This window comes from Podarcis erhardii, assembly GCF_964252035.2.
Source record: "Podarcis erhardii genome assembly, chromosome: 9".
NCBI classification, from domain to species: domain Eukaryota; kingdom Metazoa; phylum Chordata; class Lepidosauria; order Squamata; family Lacertidae; genus Podarcis; species Podarcis erhardii.
In genome coordinates, this window is record NC_138512.1 from 56,325,654 (window position 1) to 56,346,744 (window position 21,091).

At 39.1% G+C, this 21,091-nt stretch overlaps 1 protein-coding gene and 1 long non-coding RNA gene across 2 annotated transcripts in view; one reads left to right on the forward strand and one right to left on the reverse strand.

Annotated features, from left to right (window-relative positions):
* COL25A1 (collagen type XXV alpha 1 chain) overlaps window positions 1-21,091 on the forward strand; it is a 325,875-nt gene that overhangs the window by 134,124 nt on the left and 170,660 nt on the right. Inside the window, exon 3 of the mRNA XM_081876942.1 lies at window positions 19,811-19,855. Coding sequence (XP_081733068.1) covers window positions 19,811-19,855 — 45 coding nt within the window. The remainder of the gene's footprint in view (window positions 1-19,810; window positions 19,856-21,091) is intronic.
* The window catches only part of LOC309350414, a 691,638-nt gene that overhangs the window by 74,382 nt on the left and 596,165 nt on the right, over window positions 1-21,091 (reverse strand). The window lies entirely within an intron of this gene.

The following is a 21,091-nucleotide window of genomic DNA, read 5'->3' on the forward strand; positions in this document are numbered from 1 at the left end:
AATGGCCTGAGGATTCAGGAGGAACTGCTGAGGTGGGGGCTAAGGTTGGGCTAAAGCGTCCATCATCATCCCTGGCCATTGCTTATGCTGGCTGGGGCTGATGAGTAGCCCCATTGAAATTAATGGACATGGCTAATTGTCCACCCTGCCCTGGATGTCCCTGCCTATTGAAGACTAGAATTGGTTTCTCTAAGAGCAGGGGGTGGAGAGATGTCAAATATGGTTTAGCAAAGTTGTATGCAGAAAATGCAGTACAGAGTTGTATGCTATAAACAGATTTGTTGCTGAAAGCTTTTAAAAGCTTTTAGAAATGTATTTCTTTGTAAGGTATTAAGGAGCGCTACAGTGTGGTTGGTTGATTCCCCAACCCCCAGTTTTTGAGACTTAGAAACTATAACACATAATGAAATTGGTTACTGGGGTCTGGAAAGGGTACCATTCAAAGGGTACCTTGGGTACCATATATATATATATATATATATATATATATATATATATATATATACACACACACACACACACACACACAACCTCAAGTAATGGTTATCATTAGCACTGTCTCTGTAAATTTAATGAGAGAGAAATTCAGCTTTGGAAAGCAACAAAGCATTGAAGAATTCTGCACCAAAGGAACATATTTCTTTAGTTGTCACTCAATATTACCATTCTTACATAAGTCTGAATGATGATCTTTTCCTGAAATAACAAATTTCTCAGGGGAATAGCTGTCGGGCTTAAAAAAGCGAGACGTCAGTGTTTTAAACGGAAGTGGCAAAACAATATTTCTTTAAACTGCTGAGCAATAAATAATGCATAATTGTGAACTCTGAAATAATAAAGTAGTTCTTTTGAAGGGTGGCACCCCATTTTCTTCTTTAGAACTCAAGCTCCTGGTAAACCATAAAATGCTTTCTTTGTCCATACAAAAATGTGCATGAGGAGGGGGTTGTTGAAACATAGCAGTGTTATGTACTGAAGTTCTCAGCCTGGGCCAGCAGGGGGATACTGTAGATAGTTATGCAAATAAAGGATCGAAAGTGATGTTCAGTGATTGGATAGTTTGTATGCAAATGAAGGATCGAAAGTGACGTTCAGTGATTGGATAGTTTTAGAAAGTTGCAACAGTTACGTTGTTCTGGAGCTCTATATAAGCAGGCTGACTGAGCTCTTCAGTTCAGTTCTATTCTGGCCTCTGAATAAACAAGAGCTGTTGAAGAATCGTTGTGTTGTCTGATATGTTCGCCCACAACTTAACAGGCAGTTTCTTTCACATTTCTGCAGGAGCTGCATAATTTAAAAAAATAGAAATAAAAGTATTTGGCATCTAACCACAGTATTTTCTTCTTCATCATGGGATCCATCTCCATGTCCTTATCAGATCTCTATCAGATTTCTGTCACTTGCTTGCAAATTTTTGAAAAAAACGTTGTTCAGTATAGATATAGTCAGCTGCAAAATGCTGTAATCGAAATATCTGAACTCCTTTAACCACTTGACACTAGTAATTAAACTACATGCTTGTAAATCATTATTGAGTTTGTGGTTAAAATACCTAAGCCTGCAATCCTAGACACATTTGTGTAGACCTGGTTTTAAAAATTTGCTAAATTTCCTGCTCAAAACTGTGCTTTTAATCAATCATTATTCACGGATGCTGATGTTAAGGTTAACTAAACATGAGATATTCCAGAAAATCTATCCCAGTGGCCTCCCATGTTAGTTACTGCAGTTAAGAATTTTCTCCTCCAGCTAAATAACAAATAAAGCTTTAAATTTCATACCTCCAGAATTTTTGAAATTTAATATTAGCTGATGGACTTTTCTATTGGCAGTTGTATTTACTTTTATTGATTCAACAGATACAGTATCTGATGCTTGGATTGTATTGTTGTAATTTCCCCCACATTTAAGAAAAGGTTCTAAAGTGGATCCAGCAAGTTCTCATCCTGATAGTTTGTAAAGCACCTTCATAATAAACTGACTGGTTAAAAGAGAAATCTGTTTTGGCATATGAACAAGAAGGGCTTAGACAATCTATAGATCCACTACTGATTGCAGTTGGCTTCAAAATATCTAACTGACAAATATATATTAAAAAATACAGAAATGCATTGATTCAGCAATTTGATTCAGTTCCTCACATGAGTCTCTGGAAAAAGTTTGCCTAACCAATCATGGATAAAAAAAAGCTTCCTCTTTTTTTACAATTAAAAGTTTTTATAATAATACCTGGTTGAAACTATAGTGTTCTGTGCCAGTTGCACAGGCAGAAGTTCATGTGCTAACAGGATGACTTCATTGGATGCAATCCGTAATCTGCTCATTGTTTGTACTTAGTGCATAAATTGCTATGCAGGTTGGTGCAAATAAATACTTAGTGTGACCTCCCATAGCAGCAAACCACTAGAGTGGGGTAGGGACTGGTTTCTAACTTTATGCTTTGGTAATTTGTGCATCTTACCTATAAGGAATAATTCTTTACTTGGGGAAAGATCTCTTGCCCACTTACCATTTGTACGAAAGAAAAGTTGCACTGGTGTCTATATGAATTTATTTATTATTATTATTATTATTATTATTATTATTATTATTATTATTTTAAAATAGTTGGTTCTAATATGCAGAAAATTAGTCGTCTTAGTCAGCCCATTTCTCCCTCCCTCTTACCATACAACAATAAAGTAGTATTACAGCACCCAGATAGCTTTTACAGTATTTGCAGGCAGCAATATATTAAACAATAGTTTTAAATAAATAAATACAGTTGTGAAAAGGATTTTAAAGAAAGTAACCAGAGACAACATGACCTGGTCATAATTGTGGTTTGCATGTCTGGCCCTGCAGCTAGAATACCTGTCCAGGTCTTCATAGGCTGAAACTCAACCCTTTCTTTAATGAGAACTGAAGACACTTAACCCTCTGGATGATCTCAGTTACATTGTGCCATAAGGCTTGTAAGCCCTCTGTGTTTTATTGGGGAATACTTGTCTTGACCTTGTCCGTGATGTTGAGGAGGGAAGGCAAAAGAGTTTCTGAAACTGAAATAGCCACCCTGTGCTTGACAGATGAGAAGAGCTCCTGTTGTCTCCGCTGGGAACGTGCAAGAGCACAGAAATCTCGCACCTGTGCAAACTATTATCTGAGTAGGTGGACAGTAACTAGTACAGTAGGTTAGAGACTGGCAGCTGATCATGCTGGTATTAGCTGGGAGGGGCGAGGTCTGGATGCCTTGGAGCACTTTTGTCTGCTGCCATCATGTTTTGTGTTTGAGCTTCAGGTTCTCTGTTCCATGCCTGCAATAAATTCAACAGGAGGGGGAGGGGGGTTGTGTAATCTTGAGAGCCATATTGACTCAGTGTATGTGGCACGGTTGTAATGAAAATGCGTTTCACAGAATGAGGGATAATGCCACAGCATGAATTGCTAAAACCATTGCTTGGGGATGGGGCTCCAACTATGTTTCTTACATTTTCTGAATATCACAGCATCATCAGCTACATGGGACATTTTGTTCAAGCGCTGGGTGGTTGACAGACAGGCCCATATTTGGCCTTTGAGCATTACTTACGCCCCAGCGCTGTGAATGGTGAAACTGTATAGCATAGATTCAGAAAGACTATAGGTGGCAGCAGGTGTTCCATTACTCACTGTCTGATAAGCCTATTCTTGAGTCCTCCTTCCCCTGCTGTCCAGTACAATGCAGCAAACTGTGCCAGTAGCCTCTGTTGCTTGAATATGTTTTTTGTTGTTTTTTTTTAGCATTATGTTAATGCCAGAGAAATTCTTGTGGAACTTTCACATACCTTCTTGAAAAGGTATGTCAATACATGTTGCTTTAGGAGCTGAATAATTATTCTGAAGTGCACAGGGAAGATGAAGAGCTAATCTGTTGACTTCATTTCAGGGGTTGTGCCTTGATTTTGCTCGCAGCCACACACACAAAAAAAACTATTACTGTTGTTCATTTTGCAATGTGTGGACATGATAAAAGGGAGGGATGAAAGGTGAAGACCTCAACCAGTTCATAACCAGTGTGTGCAAATTGGGTATCGCTGAACAGGGATGTTGGTAGAATAAATGTATAATTTTGTCTCGATCCTGGATTCTACAAGAAATGTAGCAGAGGCTGTACATATCTTTTGAAACTTTCCTTGGAGCTGCTGAATGAATACAGTTATTCTCCTGTTATTGTTGCTCTTAATTGCGACTTTAAGCTGGAGAGTTGCACTTTGTAGTACAGAGGCCATTTCAGGAAGCCACTGAGTCATTCTTTCAAAGTTTGAAGTCTGGGAAGAAATGAGCACTCGAAGAGAAGAAAATACCATTTTGGTTCACAAAAGGTATGTTCACCATTATTATTTTTTAGGATGTAGGCAGGGGCTACAGAAGTGGTAGACAGAGGGCTTCCTTTTATGTATCAGATTCATATATTCAAAGGCAGGAGGAAAACCTCAGCAACACACATCATAAGCACATGCTGTGCGACTAGAATAGATAACGGCTCATAATTAGGTGGCAGGGCACACTTTTTGTAGAGTACGTTGACTCTCATGTGGAATTGTGAGAACTTAGTCCTGAGATTGAGCATCCAGATTTAAGGCACTTGAAATAGTCTCATTAATCACCTGCTGGTGCTGCAATAGAAAATCAGCAGTAAGCAGTGATTGCAAGCTACAAAAGTGATGAGACCTTTTGGTAGCAAGTACTTGCCATTTCACATGTAACGAGAACAACAAAACAATTTTACGTAATCAATAGGTAGTGCCGAAAGCATAAGTAATAATCTTATTTGATATTTCTCTGCTACATTGAACTGTGGTTGGGAACAAACACTCTCTCAACATTGTTTTTTTTTTGGTTTTTTTTAAAAAAAGCTTGCTTTCCCTTTTTTGTGGAATTAAGAGACTTAAGACGAAGTTAATGGGAACACAAAACTATTGGAAAAAAAGAGGAGAATGGATCGCTCTGTCATACCACTTACAGGAGGCTGATGTATCAAATACTTGAGGGCAAGAAGATAATACTCAGCTACCTTCTGTTCTTTGTGGACTACTCCATTCTGATTCAGATCACACTCCAGAGATGACATCATATTCCCAGTGTAAGGCCTTAGATGGCACCCCCAAACTCAGCCCTTCAGATGTTTTGGGACTACAGTTCTCATCATCCCTGACCACTGGTCCTGTTAGCTAGGGATGATGGGAGTTGTAGTCCCAAAGCATCTGGAGGGCCGAGTTTGGGGATGCCTGCCTTAGATGCACCAGAACATTGCTCACAAAACTTGCTCTACGTTAATTCCCAGGTCACCACTGCTCCTTTCCAAGGTTTTAAATTAAATATTAGTGATGCTAGCACAAATGCTAGTCCTAGGAGATGGATTGAAGGCACATGATTGCAGCAACCTTACTAGAGCTGAGTAGGCTTGGGTCTTACCCATGCCAGGATTGGAGACCAGCTGGAAAGCCTTTGTATGCTGCCTTGAGTTCCACTGCAGAAGAATGGCAGTATATAAATGAAATAAATCCATAAGAGACCCTCAGCCCTCATTAGCTTTTCCCACATATCCTGCTGCATGCTGTTACCCGTCTTCTCTCTCCCTGTTCCTGGGACCTGCTGTAGTTTTTGACCATCTCTCTCTTTGCCTTTAGTACCTCTTCCCCAACTTTTCTGTCCAGAAAACGCAGCCCTTGCATAATGGAGAAATACAAATACATCACATGCCACAAAGAATTTGTGCACCTGTAACTCTACAACATTGAGTGGAGGTCAGTGTTGGAGGTCGAATTTGTCACTATGATCCTCTGACCTCTGCCATGAAGGATGGTAAGAGCATGGGCAGAGCATCTGTGTGGGCTGGGCAATGTTGTAGTGGAGTGCCTGGCTTACACACTGTTTGAAAGAAGGGCAAAAGAAGAAAGAAAGACCATAGTGGGGACAGCAGAAGCAGATGAATGGGGTTCAACATGTAGAAAAGTGAATAAGACTGTCCGACCTCCATATGTTGAACTGAGTTTATGTGCACACAACTTAGATATGAATGTAGTCTGCTTGATCAAGGCCTTGCATTTTTCATGGTTCCTGGTTATGAACCAACTGTACAGTGGTGCCTCGCAAGACGAAAAGAATCCGTTCCGCGATTCTCTTCGTCTAGCGTTTTTTTCGTCTTGCGAAGCAAGCCCATTGACGGCTTAGCGGATTAGCGGTATTAGCGCCTTATCGGCTTATCGGATAAGCAGATAAGCGGCTTAGCGGCTTAGAAAAAGGGGGGGAGGGGAAAAAAGTCGGAAAAACTCGCAAGACATTTTCGTCTTGCAAAGCAAGCCCATAGGAAATTCGTTTTGCGAAGCACCTCCAAAACGGAAAACCCTTTCGTCTAGTGGGTTTTTCGTCTTGTGAGGCATTCGTCTTGCGGGGCACCACTGTATAAGGGAGTTCTGTTTTTACCTGCCAGCCAACATATGGACACCAAGAACAGGGCGATCAGGCAAGCTCATACTTCTCCTTTACACGTTGATCCCACATGGTTTTTGAAGGTGTGAAAAGGGCTCTTGTCAGTGGCGGATGGTGAAAAACCTGCTGACATCATTAAAAATACATCTGAAAAAGGGAAAATGTATTTTTATAGACATTATCTAATGCTAAAAGCACTTATGCAACTAGCTCTGTTTTTCTGTAAAAGTTAGTCTATGTTTTTGTTCTGAAACAGATTAGTGTAAAGAAAGAGCTTCGTTATTCTTTTTTTAAAAAAAAAAATCCTCAAAGGAGGATGAGGATTTATTTAAGTTAGATGTAGTTGGAAGCCTAAATCAGGAGCATTAATGGCAATGAGTATACCTAGAGTGGCAACGAGAAGTTCTGTTGAAGCTATTAAGTATGCAATTACGGAGTAAAGGTATATGAAAGAGCAGCTGTGGAAGAATCCTGGGCTTCTTTCAGCAGCAATGTTCCAAGAACAACCAAGGTCTAAGTGTTCCTCTCCCACATCTTTCCCATCCATTCCTGATATTTCTTCAGTAGGCAATGCATAAATCTCTGTATGATGCTCTATCAAAATACCCTGTATTCATTATGCAAAACTCTAGGGAGTATAGACTCCGCCTGTGAAGGTTATGAATGGCTTTCTTACATTTACTTCTTTTGTCTAGGCATCTATCCTCATCCTAAAGCACTTAATCATTGTACAGCTTTCAATGCAGCTGATTATTATATACTTGGCGAAATCCCTCATGTATTTTTACAAGTTGCCTGGTTCCGTTCTAAGATGGCTTCATTCATAAAACACCTGACCATACAACAGATGTATCAATAGGTGGCTATTGTTCTCGGGGGGGGGGTGTGGAGATAATGAATGACATTCTATAGGCTTCTGATCTGCCCCTGTTTAATATTTATATGTAGACTTTGTCAAATTATTCATAGTCAAGAGATGTTGTCTGTTGTTAGCCTACAGTTATGGCAGCTAGATTGAGAAAAGATGAAATATTATCTTCCTTTACTGGCAGGCAGATTGGCAGAAACAAATATAACAAAGTTTTCATACATCCTTTAAAATGACTTTTTGCTTGATTCCTTGGCACTAATACGTTACACGGATATATTTGATAGCTGAATAAGATTTAAATTGTGTTGCGAACTTCAGAATAACCTCTTCTCTTACTTACAGTGCAGTAGTGCTTTCTAATACAGAAAATTTTAGAAGCTCTGAAAAGTCTTCTTTTCAGTGAGTCCCTTCAGGGATATGGTTATTGGCAAATGCCCAGCTATACCTGCCCAATCCTGGCCTTGGGCTTAATATGCTTTTTGTTCAAACTGTATTTTGATAGTTAAGAGTCGGGTAGAATAATTATTGTAGTGTTTCTTTGCCCAAGTGGTATATGTCTGTGTAAATAAAGAGATATATTTAACAAAATTGCTGGTTAGGCTACCTGGACAGGGTGAAGAGAGTCGTTCTCACTCCCTAGAGTCCCTTGAGGAAGAATGGCATATGAATGTAATCAACTTATAACAGATACTTGAATATATGATACAATCAACCTTCTCAGAGCCCACTTCCATGAGAATTTTGTGTGAGTTCCTTTTGGTCAAAGTGCACATAATATATTCAAGGTCAGGTGCAAATTTAAGTTGAAAATCCAAAATAATTCAGAGGATATCAGCCAAATCCTGGTTCAAATTGTCCATAAATAGTAGGAAGCAGAATGTGCAAAGACGATTCTATTTTGAGATATTTTGTGCGTCCAGTTTGATGTATCAGTTGTGTTCAATTTTCCTTTGTATTTGGCTCCTTTAGTGGAATTATTGCTAAGAATGATCATATATAAAACGCTATGATCAGTTGACTCCTTCTTTTAAGTAAATTGTTGTGATATCACAAGAGTGACCTGGAAGAAAGCAAAAGAATACAAGGTACACCTGGGAAAAGGCAGTAACAGAGTAGATTAAGTTCTCAGTGTGGATACAGGTGACTGTCAAAAGATGCTGCTTTATTTTTTTTAACAATGGCATTAAGAATAAGGTGGTTTTAAAAAGAAGAAAAAGAAAAGCCAGACCATAGATGGTTTTTTGACACAGTCTGAATCACTTCATGTATTCGAATTATAAACAATTGAATAGATAGAACATGAAATACTATTCTACTATTGCAGCCTTCTCTTCTGCATCAGATGGGGCAGGGGGAATTCTTCCTGTCATCTGGCTATTGCATAGTTATTGGCTTTATTTATCACAGAAAAGGCTGAATTGTTTGGTTTTTATTTACTGATGGTAGTACCAATCCCAAATAGTTCCCCCACCTTTTCTGAATGAGGACTATAACAAAAAGTCACTCACTTTTGTTTTTAAGGCTTTGACGTACTCCTGTCTGTCTTAGTTATTTGTTCCTTGCAAACAAATGTGCAACTTGGTTCGTGGCTGTTATGCAACAAGAGGATTAATGAATGTATGAATGCCACTGATGTTTATTTTTTATTTTTTTTAAACTCACTTCTGCAGCTGTCACTAAGCTCCTCTTCAAATGATATATTTATTATGATAGATATGGGAGGGGGATACTTGTACAAAACTTTGAAAGCAATATGCCTGGCTTGGGTTGGCTTCGGTAGAGAGTCTTATGCTTAAATGGATGGCCTGCCTGTGTGGGTTTGTCTGAGATTATTGTAGTGCCAGTGTGCCTGACTTACTAAGTGCCGCCTTTAATCTTAAAGTATTGGGTTTCACTGTCACTGAAATGAGAAACCGCTAAGTTCAGTGGCCATTTTAAATTGTCACCGTCATCACAAAAGTCTTGTCAGTCTTGGCTTAAAAATAAAGCCAGAATATCAAGTTTACTGTAAGAAGAGACACATCAGCTTTACAAAGTAATGGACATTAGCTGGACATTAGTTATTAGATACAGCAAATAAATAAATGTGCTGTTTTAAGTTAGTAAGGGTGATATTAAAATAATTAATTAAGGGACACTACATATATTCATGTTTGTAGCTGTTTCATTTGAACAAAACAATGCAAACACAGCCTTCGGATACCAAAGACCATTCAGCGAGAATGTACCGACCAGCACAAAAATAATGTATATTTATGTGTGCATTTATTTATTTACATAAAAACATTTGTACCACACCTTTCAGCCCATAAAGACATTTCAAGGCAGCTTACAATCATAGCAGATATAATTACAACAACAACATTTATTTATACCCCGCCCATCTGGCTGAATTTCCCCAGCCCCTCTGGGTGGCTTCCAATCAAGTGTTAAAAACAATACAGCATTAAATATTAAAAACTTCCCTAAACAGGGCTGCCTTAAAATTACAACAATACACAGCAGAGAGAGTTGAAAACAAAAGCAGATAAAAACCTAGCCACACATCAGAGATAAAGTGACATCAAGCTAAATACTTGGCAAAATGTCTTGTGGCTCCGTTGAAAGCCACAGGAGCCAATCAGGTCTCTCTAGCAAGAGTTCCATGACAAGAAGTCAACATTCCATATCTGAACCAACTGAGTCTCAGATGGCAACAAGACATGGAGTAGGCCAGCCTCATTAAGATTTGCTTTTACTGACCTTCGTTTTCAAGCTATGGGTGATACCGCAGAGTACTGTATGAAGACAGACTCTGTTTATGTGGGCAACCGCAGGTGGAAGACATCTTGCACCATTTACTATACCCCCACACATCCAAGAACAGATCCTCACTAACACACCAACAGAACCTCGACCAGGAACTTTCTATCTTCTACCTAAAATACACAAACCAGGAAATCCAGGACGCCCCATCATTTCAGGTATTGGCACTATTACAGTGGGTGTCTCCGGTTATATGGACTCTGTTCTGAAACCATATGCCATCAGTGCTCCCAGCTATGTACGTGACACCACAGATTTTCTGAGGAAAATACAATCTTTAAATAATCTTCCCAACAATACTATACTAGCTACTATGGATGTGGAATCTCTGTATACCAACATCCCACACAACGATGGTTTACAAGCTATAAGGAACACCATTTCAGATAAAACCACAGCGGACTTTGCCACCAAACTCTGCCAATTTGTCCTTACCCACAACAACTTCAAATTCGGTGATGACCTGTTCCTTCAGATCAGCGGCACAGCAATGGGCACCCGCATGGCCCCACAGTATGCCAACATCTTCATGGCAGATTTAGAACAACGTTTCCTAAACTCCTACCCACTCAAACCTCTCTTGTACCTGCGATACATTGACGATATTTTTATCATCTGGACACATGGTCAACAGACCCTGGACACCTTCCACCAGAAATTCAATGATTTTCACCCCACAATCAACCTAACAATGAATCAATCTATGCAAGAAATACATTTTTTGGACACTACTATAAAAATACAGGATGGGCACATAGACACCACCTTATACCGTAAACCAACTGACCGACAAACATATCTACATGCCTCTAGCTACCATCCCAAACATACCAAACAGTCCATTGTATATAGCCAGGCACTACGTTACAGCCGCATCTGTTCCAATTCTACAGACAGAGACTCTCACCTAAGAGATCTACAGCAAACCTTTTTAGAACTAAAATACCCAACAGATGAAGTTAGACAACAGATCAACAGAGCCAGACTGATACCCAGAGAGAACTTGCTGCAAGACAGACCCAAAAAAGAAAATAACAGAACACCTCTAGTCATCACATACAGCTCCCAAGTTAAAACAGTACAACGCATCATCAGAGATCTACAACCTCTCCTGGACAATGACAGTTCTCTTACTCAAGCTCTGGGAGGAAGACCTTTCATTGCCTACAGACAGCCACCCAGTCTTAAACAACTCCTAACCCACAATAATACTACAACCAGACCTAACACGGACACTGGCACCAGAGCCTGCAATAAACCCAGATGCCAACTTTGCTGCCACATACACCCGGACAACACCATTACTGGCCCCAACAACATCACACATACCATCTCGGGACTATTTAATTGCTCATCGTCTAACATTGTGTATGCCATAAAATGCCAACAGTGTCCTTCAGCTCTCTATATTGGACAAACAGGCCAGACCTTACGCCAAAGAATAAACGGACATAAATCGGACATCAGGAATCACAAGACAGAGAAACCAGTAGGGGAACATTTCAATCTCCCAGGACATTCTATACAAGATCTCAAAGTAGCTGTTTTACTACAAAGGAATTTCAGAAATAGACTGGAAAGAGAAGCTGCTGAATTACAACTTATCACCAAACTCAAAACAATGGAGAAACCTGGTCTGAACAAAGACCTTGGATTCTTATCTCATTATACATGACAAAGCCATCTTTCACCTTTTCACCCCTTGCTTTTTCCTGTAAGACCTATTGCAGTCGTTAAGAGTCGTCAACAGGCTCATCACAGCTATCTGCCAATCACCCATTCCCACCACCCTTCTGAGTAATACCCCTCCCCACCTTCTCACTATATAGAATGGTCTGGAAACTTCTGTTTCAGTGTATCTGAAGAAGTGTGCATGCACACGAAAGCTCATACCAAGAACTGACTTAGTTGGTCTTTAAGGTGCTACTGGAAGGAATTTGTTTTGCATTTACTATATTGTCCACTACACATTGGACCCAATACACAATTTCTCACCCTGCTGTCCATACAGGAAAGATGTCTCTCACTGTTAGAGAAGGTACTATGGCTTCTTAGCAATGTAAACATTCTAGTGACTCTTAAAAAGTCGCCCTTTTTGCTTTGGCAGCCGAAAACATCAGAAAGAAGACCCTGGACAATATAGCAGTGAACTGTAAGGGAGATACAGAGATCTGAATAGAGACTATTATTTGTGGTGCAGCATCCCTTTTGCTTGTATTTATTTTTGATTCATATTTGACATGTCCAACGGCTAGTGAAATAAAGTTATTTGGAATGGATTGGACTGGACATGAAGTAAGTCATCAGGTGATGACCACAGTTGGCAGGCAGGCAGGCTCATGCAGGAGAAAGCATAAGCGTATAAGAAGTGTTTCCTGGATCAGGTGAGTGGCCCATCTAATTCAGCATTCTGTTCTCATAGTGGCCACCCAGATGCTTTTGGCAAACCAGGAAGCAGGACTCAAGCACAAGAACACTTTTGTGGTTTCCAGAAACAGATATTCAGAAGCTTTTTTGCATCTGACAAAGAGTTTTCAATTTTTTCAAACAGTGTAGGTGTACTTTGAATCATTTGTAAAGACTATTATTAACTGAATTTTTCCCCAGAGGAAAATGCTTTGTAAGTTTCTCGACCAAAGATGTCGAGAAACTCAAGCAAAGTCACAGAGAAAATCAAAGCAGAGGTAGAAATGCCTCTAACCTCTTTCCTCTGGTGTTGATAAAGAGATCTATGTGCTGAAGCAGGCTTCCATTCTTGAGCCACTTGCTGCATTTGCAAGCATGGGATGTTGTTTTCTTGCCCGTATGAATGTGCATCTGCATTCTGCCACAGCTAGTCATGCATCATACCATGCTGAAAAGCTAATCATGCATAATACCATTATTAGTTTATAAATATATTTTTTAAAATAATATTTATTCAGAATTTTGAAAATTACAAAAAGAAAAAAGAAAAGTAAAAAAGACAGAAAAAATACAAAAGAATACAATCATTTAAAAAAAAGAAAAAGAACAGATTAAACCTTTACATAACTTTCTTCCTTTACTTATTTCCTTGACCTCCTCACACCTCCCGTTTTTGTATTCTAGTTCAAATTGTTATTTCAGCAAATCCTTCCAACCTTGTTTTTATCTTAATAATTTGTTTTAATATATTGTAATTTTACGTTCTCTCTTTCATCAATTCATTTTTACTTAATCCTTTATATCATTTCTACCAAAACCACATACTTTTCTTTTACCAACATCTTTCTAACATCCTTAATTTTACAATATTTTTGAAGATATACTTTAATTTTTTTCCAATCTTCTTCCACCGACTCTTCACCTTGGTCCCGGATTCTGCCAGTCATCTCAGCCAATTCCATATATTCCATCACCTTCGTCTGCCATTCTTCCCGGGTGGGTAGGATCTTGTGTCTTCCAATACTTTGCGATGAGTATTCTTGCTGCTGTTGTGGCATACATAAAAAATGTTCTATCCTCCCTTTGCACCAATTGGCTGACCATGCCCAGGAGAAAGGCTTCTGGTTTCTTCTGAAAGGTATATTTAAATACCTTTTTCATTTCATTATATATCATCTCCCAGAAGACCTTAATCTTTGGGCATGTCCACCAAAGGTGAAAGAATGTGCCCTCAATCTCTTTACATTTCCAACATTTATTGTCGGGCAAATGATAAATTTTTACAAGCTTGACTGGCGTTAAGTACCACCTGTAAATCATTTTCATTATATTCTCTCTTAAGGCATTACATGCCGTAAACCATTATTAGTTTATATTCCTTTCCAGTTATCCTAGCTGGAATGGGCCTTTTTCACTGATGCCATACACTGGGTATTATGTGTATGTATGTATATACATATGTGTGTGTGTGTGTGTGTTGCCATTTTACTGCCCATTGACTTAGTTTGGACAGCTCCTTTTGAGGCTCTTCACAGTCACATATTGTCTTAACCACTCTGAGCAATTTGGCATCATCAACAAATTTGGCTACCTCATTGCTCACCCCTAACTTATCAATCTTTATTACAGTCCAGAGACCCAACAAATTGTTACAAAGCAATACAGAATTCATACAGCCTACCTCCAGGTTAAACAAGCATTTTGTTCAGAATGTAGGGATCATTGGGTCATATAGGGATCACTAATTTATGAACAAGTTTAAAAACACAGGTCCCAATACAAATCCTTGGGGGGACTTCACTTTCTCCAACCTTCCACTGGGAGAACTGTCCATTTATTTCTACTCTCTACTTCCTGCTTCTTAGCCAGTTACAAAAGGACCTCTTTTCTTTTTCCATGACTCCAAGTTCCTTTCTTGAGTCTTACTAAGCTTAAGTTTTTCATGAGGAACTTTATGAAAAGCCTTTTGAAAGTCTAAGTACACAATGTCAATATCTTAAGGACTGACATGGAGTATGGAGCAAGCTCTGGAGAGTAGGACTTGAACCAATGGATACAAATTACAAGAAAGAGATTCTGCCTAACATTAGGAGGAACATTCTAACAGTAAGAGCTTTTCGACAGTGGAATGGTCTCCCTTGGAAGGTTGTGGACTCTCCTTCATTGAAGGCTTTTAAGGAGAGTTTGTATGGCCATCCATCATGGATGCTTTAGTTGAGATTCCTGCATTGCAAGAGATTGGACTAGATGACCCTTAAGGTCCCTTCCAGTTCTACAATTCTATGTTTCTATGACCTGGAACCTTCTGACTTAAAAGTACCTGTCTTTAGAACTGTACCCTTAGAAAGGACACAAAAGAATATATTTTAATATAATATTAATATTATCCTTTAAATTCCTCTGGGAAATTTGCCTTTAAATTCCTTATTATCAGTGCAACTCAATTAAGCCGGTTTGTAAAAATGCAAATGTGATTGTTTGTGTTGTCTTTTTACAGCATGTTTTTGTGTCTTGATAAGGAAAACATTTGCTATGACAAAGTAGTAATGCATTGGAATGGCAAACTGAAACGACAAGAAGGCTTTCATTCCATGCTAGTATAGAATGACTCTGCCTGCTTATTTCAGCTGTCCTTCAGTCATGTCTATCAAGTAAGTGACAGCAGCTATTTCTGCGTTTGCCAAGCTGAATATATGAGGTTCCTCTATTTTGTGCTAGCTAAAACAAAATGTAACATCTCCACTTAAGAAGATTTTCTCTGCAACCCGCCCCCCACCAACAGTAGGACTTGTCAGGGTTGTCATGAATTCTGCTTATATTGATCCAGAGCAGATTCCAGCGTATAGTTCGCAGAGTAAAATAAACTTAAACACCATTGCAGGTTTTTCAAAAAAATAGACCAGAGGCGATTAATATTTCATCCAGCAGAGCTTTACAATGTATATTAGGATTGGCACTGTCCATAAGAAATCCAGTTGCAGCAGACTTAACTTAAACTTACAATAATTTATAAAAGACTAAAACCTTAACACTAAGCATACTACATACAGAACACCACACCAGAAGGAAAGAGAGGTAAAAAGTGAAACTCAGGCTCCTTATGGCCTGTTATTATAGGACGCAATGACCTTGAGTGAAAGAGGTAAGAGAACTAGTTCAAACTGGCTGTTTCTCTGAAGGAATAACCCAAACCTCAGGAACCTTCTGCTTGTTTCTAGGCAGAATATAAACTTGCTTGTCAGCTAGAAACTTCCAGCTTGTATCACACAGAGAAGCTTCCAGAACCCTCTTGAATGAATCAATTGGAATAGGAAAGATCTTTACATATCAGATCAATACTTTCTGTACCAAGAAATGCAAACTGACAAGGTTTTTTTTTAAATAATAATAATAGTAATAATCAGAGAATTGCAGGATGCTAGCATGAGATTTATTTCCAATTATGAATTCTAGTGATGGTCTTGGCTCCCATTGAATTCACTTGGATAACAAGTGGAGGTATTTTATTTTTAAACTGAAATCATTGCATTTAATTTTCAATCCTCAAAGTCACAGTGGTAGTAGCTATGGTACAAGCACGCTGTGGTACAAGCATGATAGGGAGATCAGATCTTCTTTCTGTGCATAGTTGCATTGTTACTGCCAAGCCAGGAACTCTTCTCTGGGGTCTGGTAATGCTTACCTCTTCAATGGAGTGACCATTATGAACTAGCACACATCCAAACCTGAGCAGTTGCCCCTGTAAAAACATTTCCCAAGAGCAGCCGAGGTCCTTCTCACTGGCATATTACTAGCACACCAAAGTCAAGAGAAACAAGATAAAACCAGAAGCCATGCTTCCTTCTTCCCCTGGCTAAGGCACTAATGCTGCAGTAGTCCATGCCAGGTCTATGCCTGGATTGGGGTTTGGGAAGAAAAAGGGAGTGTCTTTATTCCCAGTTGATGAAGAACAATAAATAACGTTTTCCCTGCAAAGCTTTTATTTCAAATGTTTTAGGTTGGTGCAATAAATATGCAAAGTGCTGGTCTGGTCTTAGGTGCAGCAGGCCATGCACATAGTTAATCCAAGGCACAGTTATACAAAGGCAGGTGATCTATCTAATCAAAGCTTAGACATTGGTCTGACACTTGACACATTCCTTGCTATCCTATATAAAGGAATGGACTGGGCTCAGCTTAGTGCATCTATACGTTAGCTACCAACCTGACACTCCGCCTTGAAAGTGGGATCTGCTGCATATTCTTACATCTCCTATGGTTTCTCCAGGACTGAGGTAATGGAAGGGGTATCTCTGCCCCCTTTGCAGAAGCAAGGCTAGACCCAGCATCTGATAACTCCAGTATGGGTGGCACAAGAGGCACCGTGAAGTAGTCAGAGAAGCCAGCAGCTGTGAAGAAGAGGGAGGTGGGGCTCACAGAACTTGCTGTGGGTTCAGGTGAGGTGAGAGAAAAGGCTGAGGGAAAGGCTGCACCCCACTTGACCCCTGCTTAGAATCCTTACTATCAGGCTCCCCCGTGTCTGGAAGCACCCCCACCCTATCCTACTGGAGCCCTCCCCATTACCCTCCAATAAGCTATCCATTTGTATGGTCCTGTCCTGGCCAACCCATGACAGGGAGTTTGAGAGCTGAGTGGTTACAAACACATTCTTGCACAGTTCAGATTTTAATCTGAGCCAAAGAAGAATTCAGGGACCTTGTAATAGTCATCTTTTCTTTTGAAGTGAATATTAGGGCCCCCCAAAGTCTGTATTTGGACCAGAGCCCAGTGAGTTTTGCAAGATGACAAGTAAATTCCATGATCTGTACAAGATTTCAACCGCTTCCTTGATTTCATATTTTATTTTTGTTGAAAGCCATCAAAACCCTATTCTATTAGTGATAGGGGAGTGTCATGTCTGGATGGACTCTTAGTGCTTATAATTAGACTGGCTTGTCATTATACTGTAATCAATAGCTTGGTTGAAAAAGCAGTATACGTATATTTTAAAAATATAGATTTTACCTTTATCTGCTTTATTTTGCTGGTTATATTTAAAGCTAAGATTTAACAGATCCTGTAACTTGTTCAGACAGTTCATGATAGCAAGGGATTGAAATATAAACCAACACAGTTTCTGAAATTAAATTGATTAATGCTATCCTCAGCAACAACTTGTTTAAAATACCTCTCTAGAGAAGCAGGAAAATAGCACCAGATCTTGCTGTTCTACTTAAAACATTGAATGCTTTATAAGTAGCCATCAAGTTGAACTACTGTACACTGTTTTTTTCTGTGTATTATTTGGTTTCATTAATCTTCATGACACCAGTTTGTTCCACCGAGAAGTCACCTTTCTTTCTCAGAGGCTTTAAAACTGAAAGTGACATTTAAAACAAGAGGTTATTTCTAAAGTGCTTTGTGTTGGTAAGGTATTACTTGGCACAGAAATTACTGCCTGTACTTAAACATTAATTAATTGTTTTGAGATTAATTGTGACTTTTATATTGGACCAGGAATTGCAATACATGTGGTACTGTACATGGGGATCCCTATTCTGCATGTAGAAAGGAAGGCATGGAATTCTGCTGCAGAATCCCTTTCCAAGCTAATAGCTAGAACATATGGATAGGGAGATAACAAACAATTGCCTTTTCTATGCCAGAGATTCTGCAGAATTCAGCATTTCCCTCTGCTTCTCCTGGAAACGCATTGCTGCCTTAAAAGGGAGAGGAAATAACATTTTAAAAAGGGAGAGGAAATTGGGCTTTATACATTATCCCTTGATGCTCAGACACAAATGCAGTTTGCCAGCTCTTCTCCTTTTGCATGGTGGAGTAATACTAACAACAGCCAATCTATCCTACAACCACATTTTTGATATTATTAGTGATGGCACGTTAATTAAATGTTTAGGGATTAATTTATGAAAACAAGTTTTCATCAGCTGTATTGTCCCAGAACACTGTCCAGCAGGATACAGGCAAGCAAGTCTATAAGTCTAAAGGAGACAGGGAACTGCCATCTTTCTTTCTCTTCAATGCATCTGGAATGGTGCTACATTAAGACTCAGTGTTCTTCAAGCATTATATTATGGGATGGCATGGCAGCTGAGATGAGCTTAGGGCTACTGTTCCTAGCTACATCAAGTGGCCAGGAAAATATATATTACAAAAAGAAGAAAATGTTTAAGATGCTGCCCATCTTTACCGGTAATCTGGAACCAACCTCAGTATGTTACAACTTTTGCCTAGGACTTGAAACATTTGAGGTTTTTCCCTCCAACATTTGTCTATTCCAACACACAGCCACATCCAGAATGTGCAGAAAAGTTCAGCCAGCCCTGCAGATGTCCCTAGACTGCAACTTCCATTATCCTCGATAATTGGCCACTTTGATTAGGGCTGGTGGGAGTTGGGAGTCCAACAACATTATGGAGGGCTACAGGTTCCTCATCCCCGCTTTATTTCAAAGGTTAAAACATAATGCCTGTCAGTATTTCAGATCTAACCATATGTTTGATGACAGTGCAGTGCAGAAATGTGCAGTGCAGGTAACTGGGAGAGGCCTAATAATGGCATCGTGGCTCTGGATTTCATGTAAGGCAACAAGCAAAGACTGCTTTATTTCAGGTGTTCTGAGTTACTCTGTTTTGACTAAGTTGTTGAGCTTTTTTATTGCAAAATCTCAAAAGAATTATGATGTTTTTGAGCTATCTTTCTGGAATTAGCCAAAAACTTCTGACATGGGTTGCCATATGTGTCCAGATTTTTCAGGGTATTTTTGCGATTTCCGCCTGATCCCAGTGCACGACAGCTGAATCCTGGGTGTGTCCAGGAAATTCCGGACATATGGCAACCCTAGTTTTCACTAACCACTGCTGCAAGCAAGACTTTTTCATTGTTACTAGTATGTTATACATGTGCTGGACACTTCTGTTGTTATTTAAACCACTGAGGCATTCATAGTTTTGTTGTTATTGTTTAAGGCTGCAATCCATTACACACTTGGCTAGAAATGAGCACGGCATACCTCCCAGTAAACATGCATAGCACTAGATGTGCTAGGCAAGGCAAGCTGTACAATGACATGAAATAAGTAGTGCCAATGAATTCTGTGGCATTTCTGCTGAGGGTGGGACAAGGAAGATTATTTTTCTGGAAAGACCATTTGGAGGCATTTGTGGTTGAATCGTGATGTCACTGATCCCATTCTGGGTGTCACATTGACTTCATGCATGTACTAACCCACTTCAATTGCACTCCTCAATTACAAATCGGGAACTGTTTGCTTTTCAGGTCCTCCTGGTAAACGAGGCAAGCGAGGAAGAAGAGGAGAGATTGGTATGTTTCAGATTTAAAAGTAATGCTTCTGGTGTGTGTGTTTTCAGCATCACCTGGTTCATTTAGTGAAGGCATGCTGATACTGTTTCATATATGAAAAGCAATTTTTATAGTATTTTTTCCAAAGAGAGTTAAAAATATAAAAACAGTAACAACAAAACAGGTGTAACAAATACATAACACAGATATAGCAACCTTATTTTTAAATTTTTTTGTACAAAGGGTTTAACCGTTGTTTGCTGCAACAAGCTAACTTAAAACCATAGTTTATGAAGCTGGCATCTTTCAACAACCTATATCTACATTTTAGGCTTCAGATGATATTAAATTGCAGTTACATTTAAATGGAAATCAAAGCTTTCAACAGCTTACTGACAACCATACCACAAGAGGACAAGCGTGTGAGCCCTAGGCAGCTCATCCTCATAAATTAAATGAAACCACTGTGATTTGGCATGGCATTTCAGTAGTCCTTGGAGCCTTTAAATGTCATAAACACATGACATTATTAACAAATGAAACTAATTTGATTTCTGTTAGAAAAAGACCTTGTAAGTTTAAAATTCTCTTTAGGATCATTTAACAACAACAAGAAATTACTTTAGTTAACTACACAATAAAATCACATTGTTAAAAATGAAAGTCTGACTATATTTAAAGCAAACTTCAAGGACAGCTGTTGCTATTATGTGCCCCCTTTGCAACATACTTGAGTCGGAAGAAAAAGGGAAGCATAAAAGCTAATGAAAAGTCATTGATTTGATGGCTACAGCTGCTCCTGAAAGAAATATTAGATGTGATTTGCAGACCTCTGATCATGTTCTCTAGAACATTTGTACAAAAAGCTTTTGAGTGTAAATAATTGGAAAAATGTGCTAATATTGCTTCATAAAGTGTGACATTTTTAATGGGGAACATTTTATAAGTAGGCCTTGAAAGGAGTTGATGATAAAAGAAAGTTTGCCTGTCTTAGGAAAAGTAGAAGGAGTAACTGTAGATTCAAGCAATTCTGCCTTGGTGTTAAGGTTAAATCCAAGAGGAGAAAGGGAGGGAGTTCCTATGAGTTAGACTACAAGGGTTGCAGAACTGTATGTTTAAGAAAAATTCTGTAGACAGAGATGTACTTGTGAACACAAAGTATTTTGTACATGAGATGGCTTGGCACTCGCAGCAAAATAATAATCTTTAATGCTGGGTGAGAAGAATGAAAATGCCACTACTTTCATCAAAAAAAAT